The sequence below is a fragment of the Takifugu flavidus genome, chromosome 17 (assembly GCF_003711565.1).
Source record: "Takifugu flavidus isolate HTHZ2018 chromosome 17, ASM371156v2, whole genome shotgun sequence".
NCBI classification, from domain to species: domain Eukaryota; kingdom Metazoa; phylum Chordata; class Actinopteri; order Tetraodontiformes; family Tetraodontidae; genus Takifugu; species Takifugu flavidus.
Genome location: NC_079536.1, coordinates 5,819,061 through 5,831,383, shown reverse-complemented (window position 1 = coordinate 5,831,383; position 12,323 = coordinate 5,819,061). Strand labels below are relative to the sequence as shown.

Sequence of the window (12,323 nt, the reverse complement as noted above, 5' to 3'; positions counted from 1 at the left end):
CTGTGCACAGGGTGAAAAATGTGAAAAACTTAATGTAGACAAAATGAGGGCAAATACAGCTATCTCCTTATAAACCTTTTATTTACAAATACACAATCTAACACTTTTGATATGAAGCATTGTTATGTACAAAATAGCTCTTGGGGGAAGGGGGGTAAACTAATTCTGTACATTACAACCTGATATAAGTTTGCAAATTACATTATGTAACTGCAGGTTTCTCATTAACTCCAGAATGCACTGAATTCAAGTTCTAAACCCAAATTTGACTTTATTTTATGACCAAGCAGTCAGGTTAACCAACACGCCTTCCTATCGCGCAAAAATCAGTCTTTGAAATATAAATTAGAACTCTGACATACAGATTTGAGACGCGGAAACAACAAAAATCAACACCAGACGGCCGAGAACGCATTCATCAGTGTTCCACAATGTATCGTAAATGCTGAAAAGGAACGCATCCCTAACTGAAAAGAAGAAAGTCTTTACTTCAGAACGAACAAAGAAGCGGTTAGACAGCGGAGCTGCCGTCGTGGCCCAGGATGTGGCTGATGTTGTGCGCGGGACGATTGGGCTGCTTGCCAGAGTCGGCAGCCGAGGTGTTGGAGAGGGACAGGAGCGGGGACATGGGCATGGACGAGCCGTCGGTGGGCATGCCCGTGGCGATCTCGGGGAACAGCGAGGTGAGGCTGAAGTTAGATATGTGAGGCGTGATGCCAGATGAGTTGGTGATGGGCATAGGAGGCATGTCTGGCAGTAAGGGGAAGCTGGCCTGGCCAAAACCCACAGGGCGAGGTGGGGAGAGAATAGAACCGAAGCGGTTATTGAGCGGAGGAGCGCTGCCCTTGTCGGCACTTGGGCTGGTAAACATTTGGTTGGGAAAGTACTGGAGGGTGACGTCACTGGGAAGGCTGGGGTGTGCAGCGGGAGAATAGGGAGGGTAGAACGACGGAAGAGCGTTCTGGGGTTCTACTGGAAGGAGCGAGGGCGTGCGGGAGGCGCTGGGCTGGCTGACTGGTGGTATGAAAGTGGAGTTCGCATTGATGGGAGGGGGTGGATTCATACCTCCCTCGGGAATGAAGGGAAAACCAAAGTTTTGCGCAAGGTGCTGCTCTGGAACCAGGTTGTTGTCGCCGGGAGCCGGAGCGCTCTCTGCCATAAAGCGGACGATGGTGCTGCGTCGCGCTTCTCCTCGAGATTGCGGTCGACCCAGCAGGACCCCTCCTCCAGAGGGGAGAGGCAGGTGGCCTTCGGGGTCGAAGGAGTTGCTGTTTCTCAGGTTCCCGGATCGAGCCCGCTCTCCGGGTCTCAGCTTGGCGGGCTGGCTGTCTCTGCCGATGTTCCTCGAGTGCTGGCTGACAGCGGTGAGCACTCTGGAGGGAGCTGGGGGGCGACCCGGTTCAGAGCTGCTGTGTGGGGTTGGAGGGTGAGGGAGACCCGTGCGCACACCTGGGCCTGCGTGCATATTACTGCTGACCTGAGAAATATGGCTCTTGTTGCCCTCTCCCAGCCTCATCACCGGAGCCTTCTGTGTCTGAGGCACGCTGGGGCTGGACACCTTGGTCTGGATGTCTCCCGCTGAGCTTGCTGACACACAGTTGTACTCCATGCTGACAGGGGGACAGCACTGCACCCGCTGGTGGTTGCTTTGCTCAGGCAGATGGGGGGAAAGTAAGCTTTGCATAAAAGTCTGGTGACAACCGTCCTGCTCTCGGGGGAGTGGCGGTCCAACCTGCACTGCCTGTGGACCGGGATGAGCAGCGCTGTAGCCGCCACGGTGCCTACCATCAGCCGGAGGGCCGACACCCATTCTGAAGCCTCCCTGCTGTCCACCTTGAGGCCCCCTCTGGGAAGGAGGCACAGTTTTCGGGGCCATTTCGTTCCCACGAGTTGCCTGGGACTCAAATCCGCCGAGCTGAGGTCCTGCGCCTCCCATGGCCTTGAACGGCGGGCACTCCGACACGCGCTGGACATCCGCTGACACCGCGTGTTCAGAAGGCAGACGGTTCTGCTGGCCGTGTCCAATATTTGTCTTCCCTCGTGACGTGTCCAGGTAACTGCGGAGGTCTGGCTGTTCCTGCACTGCCCCCCGGCCAGCCTGAAGGTGGAGACCCATGCGCTGTTGCTGCTCCCCGCTCGTCGAGCTTTTGCCGATGAGCGCCTCCGCGGAGTAATTGGAAACACGGTGGCGCTCCTGACGCGAGGGAGCACAGGCGAGTTCAGAAGACCGTGACACGGGGTTACTGGGAGGCGAGATGAGCTGCTGCTCCAGTGTTCGGGAGTTCATCATCCTCTGCATAACGTTATGGTCCTGATTTGGCTGCAGGAGAGAGAAAAGAAAAACCATCAATCGAACTTTTATTTTCCAAGTTTTATAGGCTCACGTCGTTCTAATTGGTCAGTAATATTTGGTGTCTTTGCAAGGACAAACATCAATGTATGTGCTACAGCATACTGACCTTCAGGTGTTCCTGCTGTGCCAGGTGTGTGTTGTGGTGGCCCCTGGATCCTCCTGCCTGGGCTTCACAGCTCTTCTCTTGGTGTCTAAAGTGCTGCTGCTGCTGTTGAATTTGCTGCTGCAGATGCTGCTGGTGTCTGGAGTGAGAGCTCTGCAGCTGCTGCTGCTGTTGGTGTTGCTGATGCTGCGTTTGCGACGGCTGTTGGTGATGAGGCTGCGGGTGTTGCGTCGGCTGCTGATGCGGCTGCTGTTGGTGCTGCTGCTGCTGCTGCTGCTGCTGCGCGTGCTGTTGATGCTGCCCTTGTTGTTGGTGCGAGTGCGGCTGCTGCTGAACTCCAGACTTGTCCAAATGGTGCTGCTTTTGTTGCAGGCCGGCGGCCGAACCGCTCTGGCCGCCTCGGACGAGGCCCCGTTTCTTTTGCGCGTGTTGCTGCTGCTGCTCTTGCTGCTGAAGCGCCCTCTGGTGCAATGAGTGGCGCTGAGCCGGGTCGGGCTGCGTCAGATGGTGCTGCAGATGATAGAGATGGTGCCTCTGTTGCTCTTGCTGCTGCTGTTTCAAGTATGGGTTTCCTCCCATGTGCTGACCAGGCTGGGGGGCATGCTGTGGATGACCCTGGGGTAGATGAAGCACGCCTGGCTGGTTCTGTTCGGGAGGTCCTTGAGGAGGACAGTGGCCATCTGTGGATCGAGCTATTGGACTCATAAAAGAGTTTGTGGAGAATAGAGGGGCTGCGCTTTCTGAATTTATACGTGTCAGTTGTCCAACCATCATCTGGCTGTGGTCTGGTGCCTTTACGTCCACATGACCAACGGCCGACGCCGATGAGAGACAAGGCTTGGGTCGTTTTCCATTATTGAGCATCACCTCATCTTGAGCTTGCCGCTTAGAAATGATCTTAGCTTGTCTTTCACCGACGCCGCTTCCAGCCTGGACCCTCATTAACGCAGTCTTTAAGGGGGTGAACTCATTCAGCTGGGCTGCTCCTGCACACGGCGAGAGGGTGGTGTTGGAGGATATGTGGGTCCCCACAGGAGACGGATCCTGCTGGCCAGGCAGACTGGGAGAGTTGGGGTAGGGTTGCTGCCCAGAGTTTGGCCTGATCAGATTGTTAACACTTAGACTGGTCACGGTGCTGCTTTGGGCTGAGCTCTGAGTCTGGACCTGGGGAAGACCTTGAGACTGGGAGTACAGAATACTTTGTGGGTGTCTGTTTCCCATGGACACAGCAACAGTCCCCTCTCCGCCCTGTCCTCTGGCAGATATCTGAACAGCAGGTTTAACCGTTGCTACATCCATCGTTTTACTCATTTTTGCCTGATGTCCAGTTGAGCCCATTTCCTTGCTATTAGGGACTGGTGGAGATTTAGCAGGCTCCCAGGCAGCTGTGGTGGTATTTGGTGAAGGTGTGTTGTCCCCTGAGCAGCCAACGCTACGTCTTCCAGGACTGTCATGTTCAAGCATGGCCAAAGCCAACATTTCTTCCTGCTCCGTGGTTAATGTAAATGTACCGAAGGAGCTAGATGATGCACTAATACTGTGTCCTTGCGGAAGCATGGACGCCACTGAGAACCCCCTGCCTCCCCCGGCTCCTGTGGACATAGGAGAATCTGTCTGTCTGCTAGATGTTTGCTCATTTAGATCAGTGTACATTTGCTGAGATAGCACAAAATCCTTTCTAGAGGAGGCATCAGAGGCCACTGATATCAAGTCCTCTTTTTCTGCCAGGTTTCTCTCCACCTGCGTCTCTGTGGTACTCCCAATTGTGGGTCGGGGCGTTCTGAAATCAGTTCGACTACAGGGAGAGTGGTTTGGCATGCTTACATCACTCTGCTGTGTTGATCCTCTATGTGTAGTCATTTGGTTCTTAAACTCAGAGACAGTTGTTGAAGTGGTTCCGGAGCTCCCAGCGGCAGCGAAAGCTGTTGTGGATGATGAAAGCGGCACTGTCGCGAAGGCCGCAGATGTCGTCGTGGTCTGAGATGAAGGTTTCTGGGGCGGAGGAGAGCGGGTAAACTGGCATATTGAAGGTTGTTGGGAAACCTGACTTGTGGAGACCTCTGTGGGTGTTGTGACAATGCTGGTGCCCACTGTAGACCGAGATGCAGAAGGAGCGGCGATGGAAACGGACGGTGGAAAGGGTTCAATGAGCGCAGATTTGCTCTGTTTCGAATCCCCACTGGGTGCAGGTTTACTATGAGCTGTGCCGGTTGCCATGGTAGTAGTTGCCGGTGTCACCTCAGAGACCGATTGGTCCGTTGCTGTTGCAGTGTCAGAAACAGTTGTTTTGCTTTCATTGGCTGCAGCTGAACTAACCGGTGCCTTAATCAAGGTGGCGGGTGTATCTGCAGTTGCCACGGAGCTCGCGTTAGCCTGACTAACTGTAACGTAACCCCGCGCTGCAGAGGCAGAGTCTGTGCTCGATGGGTGGGACTGATGAGGCGTAGATGTCTCGTTGGAACTGCACACGCTCGTTACCTGAACGACTTCTACAGATGTGACATTTACAGTCGCACTGCTACAATCTGGAGTAGCGACAGCTTTGCTGGAAGCCGTGGGAACGTCTCTGACTGAAACAATGGGGGGCAGGACAGACTGAGGTGCTGTAACTTGAACTGGCTGGATTTCCCCTGCGGTCCTCACTGGACTGACTGAAACTGTGGTGGCAGGCTGAGACCGATTAAGATCTTTTTTCTTTGTTAGTTTAGTCCTTTTAGTTGTGGCTTTCTTTGAATTTAAAGTTGTACTGGGCCTCCTTCCTGTAGGCTTTGATGCGGTGCCCAGCAGCCCTGACCTTACAGGATTTACACTCGGGACCTGTAGTTGACGGACAGGCAGAGTGAGTGAGGTCCCTGCGACGGACACAGAGGTCACGGTCTTCTGCTGGCCTACAGATGATGCGGCCGGTGAAGCCTGATCATTACTCTGGTTAGAAATAGTAATCGGAAGGCCCTGAGAGATGCTCTGGTTAAGACTGCTGAGGGCTCCTAAACTGTTAAGGGCCACATTTATATTTGGTTCCTCTGTTGTAGTAGGTTGGACCAGCTGAAGTGTACCTTGGCCACCTTGGGGACTTGATTTTTCAGAGGTCTTCATGGGTTGCAAGGCAAAAACCTGGCCATTCACAGTGATGGTATGTGGAGTTGGATGAACTGGTGGAGAAGATGACGTCTGCGTAACTTGAAGAGGATTGTTGACTTGAGGTGGAACGGGGCGCGGGAGAATGTGCACCAGCTGCTTCCCGCCAACGCTCTGTACTGGAGTGACGGCCATGGAGCTGGTTGCGGGGATCTGAATGGACATTACAGGCACTGCAGCTGGAACTGCAGCGGGCACTGCTGCGGGCACGGGCGCCGGCACTATGCCAACTGGAGGATTGGGAGCTGCGGTTGCAGCCTGATTGGGTGCCTGGATAATTACAATATGCTGACAAGGCGTCTGATTGGTTATTTCCTCCCTCACTGCTGGCTGAGGTGGGCAGGTATTGCCCTGCTGTAGGATGACTACACTTGGGTTGTTTGCGTTCTGTGCGGCAGTCCCGCTTGAAGCTGCGCCTCCGGCTGGGTTGACCTGAAGCACCTGCATGGACTGAAGAAGAGGCAGCACAGTGGCCTGTGGCTGGGGCACTAGGGTAGCTGGAGGATGTGTAACCAGCGACCCTGTCTGAATCACAGCAGGCTGGGGCTGCGACACCACGGCGGGGTGTGCCACTACAGTCGGCTGGGGAACTATTGCAGCCTGAGGGAGAACAGGACATTGTGGTTGTGGCGCTATAAGAGGCTGAGCCTGTGTCTGGTTCAGGATCTGGGGTGGTCTCTGAAGGTGAGCTGTAATAGGTGCTTGCTGTACAGGCATACGTGGCTGCATTTGGATCTGAAAAGGCTGAACAGTGTGTTTGTTCCCAATCGGACACACGGTCACCTGCTGTACTGCCGGTGTGGTGCTGATGACCTCCGGCGTCAATAAGCTCTGACACACTGGCTGCACTGTGTTTCCTGCCATCTGCAGCGTTGTCCAGGTTGTCTGTGTGCTGCCTGCTGCTCCATTTCTAAGAAGAGCTTGGCTGCTGGGGACAGTAATGCTGCTGACAGTCCTTGTGGTGCCCTGTGTCACCCAAGAGCACACTTCTGAAGTTCCTTGTCTAGGTGCGGTTATAGCATTAGCAAATGTTTTATGGCTGGATGCAAGCTCAGCACAGCTTTCACCTGTGGGCTGTGAGGATGGAGTAGATGCTATTGTGAGGTTTGGTGCTGGGTTCGAGCGCTGAGGTGCCTGAAGCACAGCTGAGGTGACAGCAGGGATCTGAAGCGTGATGTAAGACACAGACGGCGGCAGAGAAGATGATGTAGATTGTGTTTCCAACACGCACTGCTCCATCAACGGGACAGATGCAGATTGGATAGTACTACTCGGGAGGAGTGCAGGCGTCGATGAAGACGATTCAACTTGCAGAAGAGCTCCATTTACCCTCAACCTAGTCCCGACATCCGAAGGTGGCTGTAGAATCAATGATTCGGAAGGATGTTTTGGTGGGCTAGTATCAGTCCCTGCTGGACAAATTACCTTATTGTTGGAGTAAACAATGATGCCCTTTGGGAGTTGGTGAGTCGGGGTCACTTTTGCCACCTTTGCACAGCGTTGTTTGCCCTTCCAGTGAATTGTGGGGTCCTCTAGGAAGTTAATATCATGCGCTTTGAGGAGTTCTATGTAGTGTGCACTCTCTCTCCTCAGTTCCTCCAACTGGCGCCGTAATCGACGAATCTCCTCAACTGCATAAAGAACATCCACAATCAAGCTGGAATAATCCAATATATGCAGAATGCAACGCATACTCACATGGAATGAAAACGAATTTTTTTTTAAAAAATCATCATGATTATTATGATTCTCATATGATGCATCTCAGCAAAAACTATCCAATGTTTTCCCCTTTACCTTGGACTTTATCGCCTCCTTCGAGAAGCATTGTATCATTTTGCTTCTTCAGCTCAGTGATGTAACGGAAAGCCTGATCTAAGATCATAATCTTGCTCTACAGAGGAGGAAATGTAAATTTCAATAGGGCATATATAAGGTAATTAAAGAGCATCAAAGTTGTCTCATACCTGTTTAAGTGCCTGGGAACAGGGCAAAAGATTACCAATGCGGTTAATCCCAGCATTGATCTTCTCTTTTCTGTGTCGCTCAACTGTACGAAATATGTAAAAAATCTGTTTCAAAATCTAAACTGCACCCAACAGCATTCAAAACAAAAACTCAAAACCGTAACGTAACATGAAATATCCATGTACCTGCATTGTGAGATTCCTTGTTTTTCTTCTTCCTGGAAAAAAAAGTTCATATGGATATCACAAATGTATTCCAATGCAAGGTCATTCTTCCAAAACACAGAAACATCCTTACTTGGGTTTATGACCAGGTGTCTGAGTTTCAGTCATCTCTGGCATCCTGCATTAACAGTTGCCTGTAAATGGGTGCAATGAACACATCTAACAGCTGGTCCGTGAAAGACTTCCGTCCCCGTCCTGCAAAGACATTCCAGAAGAATATTTATGAAGTATTAAGATTATATATGACAACAGCAGAACACCAAACATGGAATCGCATAAGAGTGCAACCGTGAAACAATAATGATAATTAAGAAACACGCCAACGATAGGACAGTGCTTGAAAATGATGAAACACTAAACTACAAATGCATCAATTGTTACTAGACGCTCACAAGCTGGTAAATAAGCTTAGCATTACTGCTAACCTAATTTATCTTCCCAGGACATGTTTTACACCGACTCGGGAATGTCGTAAATAGATCGGATCCGGAAAATGCTGTTTAAACGATGTTCGATTAATTATTTCCTTTACTAACCAAGCACCAACACACAACAACCTGGGTATTTACCTATTCAGCTAGCTTTCTGTTAGCCAGCTGGGTAACTGCTATTCTAGTTTAACGTCACGGGCATAATTAACAAGCAAAATATTGCCAGCTTGCGTCCAACCATTTCCGACACATTTCTGTTTATACGAGTTTAATTCCACTAACCTCTAGTCTTGGCATTTTTGTGACTGTCTGTCAGTGGTGGAACTTTGAGAATGATGCTAACTGTTAGCAAGCAAAGCATTCAACTCATCTCTCAAAACAATTTAGATAACCTAACATTTTGCACCAGTGGGAGGGTCTTAGGGAACGGCGACCAATCGTATTCGAGACATTGGCTGACTTCGGCCAATCATAAATTAGAATACTTTATTTTAGGGGCGGGTCCAGGTCAAACGCAATTTGATAGGCTGTCTTAATTTTGCCCACACGAAGTGTATTACAGAATATTTTTCAACATCAACAAGGACGACACGATTACTGCAAATAGTAATTACTTTATTCAGACGTTATAAAGTCTTACAATATAGAGCTCCAGAAAAGATAAAATTTTTCAAAGAAAGGAAAAAAACATGCTTATACTACAGTGGAGAGGACATATTCTCCTTGCATGCAGAGGGGTCAGAGCTTCTTCGGGGTAAAAACACTGTCCAAGACACCTTTTCCTTAAAAATCTGCAAAGCTTCAAAATGTAATAAAGATGTGTGTAACAACAGAAGACTGAGGCAAGAAGTTGGAGAAAACTATTTCTGCAAGGTGGCTACATAAAGTGCCAAAGGCATCGGAGGTCAGATGCCTCAAACACATCTGCGGATTTGGAATCACATTTCCCCCATAAGCCTTTCATTTTCTACTGAAAATAATGCCCAAGTCTTATCTCAAACAGCCATTTGTTGTTACCTGAACATCTTATACAAAATGCTGTACAGTGCCCTTTGCAGAGAAACACATTAAATACATTTTAACTCGTTTTTTTTCCTTATTAAACCCAGGAGAACCTCTGAACCATTTGCCACATTTGTGTGAAATTTAAATTGTTGAAGGGGCATTAAAATAAGCTGAAACGACCTTGTTAAGAAATCAAATGCTTCTCACAACCTCAAAACCGCTCAGACTTCCTATCGCCTGGAGGGAGACGCACTGCTGCTTTCTCCCTCCGGCTGATGCACGTCAACAAAGTGGTCAGACCAGGAGGCAAGGAAACCGAACCCAAACCGTTCCCTCAACAACTCAAAAAAATCAAATAAAAAAAATCACTAGTTGACCAACTGGAACTTGCGTGTCAGTGATGGTCTTTCAAACACTTTCTCAGCTACAAACCAACTGCCGTACGTTCAAAAGAATCGATATGTCCCCATTTGTGTAATCATCGCATCAAACCAACTCAAATGCAAACAGTGAATTTAGAGCACCGCAACCTCCCCCTTCAAAAAGCCTACAGCTGCTTGGTGAATAATAGGAGCACTTTTAGAAACTGAATTTTTTTTTTTGTTTTATTTTTTTTAACCAATCGATGATATGAAGAAGGGGGGTAAAATAACTTATGCAAAACAACCGACAAGGGGACCCTTTTTGCAAAATAAATGCAGCATTATTTTTGTACTGTAAATTTGCTTTTGTCTTATAGCGTCCATTGAACAAAGTGTTGAAGGTGTCGACCCTGCGGGCCTTTGTCACAGTTCCGTTTCTGCAGAGGCAGTCACATCTGCGTTTTCCTCGGACGCCGGGCCCCTATTCGGTCTTCTGAAGCTCTCCGCTAGGCGCCGCACACGGGCTGCGAAGGCTCTTCTGCAACACATGGGCGTCTGCCGGCTCTATCCTCTTGTAATAATTCTTTTTTGTTTCAATGATCTGAAAACCAAACCTCTGGTAAAAGTCGATGGCTGACTCATTGTTGATCTGCACGTGACTGTGAGGAGGCAACAAAGATACGGGGTCAGCAATCAAAAGGGATAATGGAGCTTCGGATTTAAGGCAAACTATCCATCATTAAGGGCCACAAACACACCAAAAACATTCCTACACCTGCTGTTTGACACTCACAGGTAAATATTGTCAAAAGTGCCATCCTTCTCGCAGATGTTTAATACATGATTCAGCATTTTTGTACCTGTTGAGAAAGAGGACATAAAGTTAGAAAACAGAGTTCAGACGTGCGCCACGTTTCACAGGGGCCAGGAGGTGCTTACCAATTCCGAGCCTACGGTAGGGAGCTAGACAACCGAGGGTCATGATGTACAGCCTCTTCTGGTTCTGGGAGTGGTCCACTCTGCAGCACACAGCACCCACTGGAATATCATTGAAGTATGCTAAAAGACATGTGATCATAGATCATTATTAGACCTCATTTCCTCTCATAGAGGGTGGTAAAATGGTTAAAATCCCGCCCCAGAATGCATCACATCAATTGTTTTAGTGGTTCATTTTTGAAGATTCAGCCAACTAATGCACAAGGGATGCCCCTTACCTAGCTTTGCAAGCTCTCCAACTTCCAAAACATCTTTGTAAAACTTGTCGTTGTAGCTGACAGGGAAGATGACCTGATTCAGGCGTTTCAGCTGCTTAATGTTGTGGGGCGTAACGTCCCCCAGCTCGATCCGGCTACTGAAACAAGAGCGAAACGGTCAATGACTGACAAGAGATACGACGTCTTATTAACTGCCCTGATTTTATTTATTTTTTTACATTTAATTGTTCGATTTGAGCATCACAGACAACACAACTCGAGGATATGAGGAAGAAAATCGGTACATCATATTGTAGTTTGCAGATATTTGCAACATAAATCTTTATATCGCCAACAAATTAGCAAAACGTGGCCATGAATAGAGCAGATATTGTTTAAACTCAACAGTGCTGTGTGTCATAAACAGAACTCTCCAGGTTTTATGCTCGCAGGATTCTCGGGGTTATTTATAGGAGACCAAATCCAAAAAAAGGCTGTTGGTCACGTGTGGCTGTTAATCAAAATACAGTGTCAACACGATCCTAGAGGGAAAACCTCACCCAGACACAGCATTAAACAAAAGAGTTAACAAAGCGGATTCGCCACCTTTATTTTGGCCACTCGCACAGAACAAGTTGGCACCAAGAGTGAAACTGATATTTGCCGCAAGACCGTAAATGACAGCTCCCCAACGAAATCCCCGAGCAAGTAACCAGTCATGTCACAACCACCGTTTAGTGACTTTACCATCCCGCTGGAGTTAAGGGACGTTTAAAGACCCGTCAATTGTGACGCATAAACACTATTTTGGACACAAATAGTGAGTAGCACATATAGCTTTAGCTACAATAGTGGGTTTACTGACTCAGCCTCCGACTAGCAGCGTGCTAACTGTAGACGAGGGACTTGAACGAACCGACAAACGATTTCAGTCACCGTGAACATTCGATTGAGCACTGCTAGAATGAATTGCGGGCGAAAATATGTCTGTTATAGATGTGGGTAAAAGTAGCCTAGCCAAGCTAGCTAGTCTCCCCGCCTCCCCTGGTAGAAAAAAAAGACCTGAGAAACTTTACTCGTGCTTAGCTACTTAATCGTGACTCAAAAGCGTACACTCACCCTTTCATTGTAAACAGGTATTATCCGTTATTTTCGATTAGGCTGAACTTTAGAGTTGTTTTGAGTGAAAATTTTGGAATTTTGACAGATTTAGGGTCGGGGATGCCTCCCGTTTTACCCTCCACATGTAGCTAGTAACGGGAGTTGCAGTTAGCTTAGCCTCTGCTCTCTTTCCACGAATGTGTAGAGCCTGTCAACCCTGACCCCCGCATGCGCAGAAGGTCAGTGACGTATCCGGCATTCGTATACCCTCATCTTGGTCTGTCAGGATGCCTAAACCCTTTTTGACGTTCTCCTGCAACTTCTACATTAAATTGTAAATATTTATAATGTTGTGTGTCATAATATGCAATGCATAGAAAATAATGTAGGGATTACTTACCCATTTATTATTATTGTGGTTGTTTGGAGAAAAGGCTCAAGA

General features: G+C 48.7%; 2 protein-coding genes across 3 annotated transcripts; both read right to left on the bottom strand.

Annotated features, from left to right (window-relative positions):
• Window positions 1-64: 64 nt before the first annotated feature.
• On the bottom strand, window positions 65-8,618 carry LOC130514151 (basic helix-loop-helix domain-containing protein USF3). The gene is made up of 7 exons (XM_057013551.1): window positions 8,500-8,618; window positions 7,860-7,981; window positions 7,748-7,779; window positions 7,562-7,644; window positions 7,392-7,488; window positions 2,460-7,225; window positions 65-2,320 (listed from the first exon to the last, which is right to left on the bottom strand). Exons 2-7 carry the CDS (start codon window positions 7,901-7,903, stop codon window positions 512-514), a joined length of 6,831 nt encoding a protein of 2,276 aa, XP_056869531.1. The 5' UTR covers window positions 7,904-7,981; window positions 8,500-8,618; the 3' UTR covers window positions 65-511.
• Window positions 8,619-8,815: 197 nt separating this feature from the next.
• naa50 (N-alpha-acetyltransferase 50, NatE catalytic subunit) lies at window positions 8,816-12,130 on the bottom strand. 2 transcript variants are annotated; one of them, XM_057013565.1, is made up of 5 exons: window positions 11,900-12,130; window positions 10,802-10,938; window positions 10,524-10,643; window positions 10,378-10,444; window positions 8,816-10,243 (listed from the first exon to the last, which is right to left on the bottom strand). In XM_057013565.1, the coding sequence occupies exons 1-5, from the start codon at window positions 11,905-11,907 to the stop codon at window positions 10,066-10,068; spliced, it is 510 nt and encodes a 169-aa protein (XP_056869545.1). In that variant the 5' UTR covers window positions 11,908-12,130; the 3' UTR covers window positions 8,816-10,065. The 2 variants fall into 2 exon arrangements, with proteins under 2 accessions (XP_056869545.1, XP_056869546.1); XM_057013566.1 differs by having other exon boundaries at window positions 10,802-10,935; window positions 11,900-12,098.
• Between the last annotated feature and the right edge of the window lie 193 nt (window positions 12,131-12,323).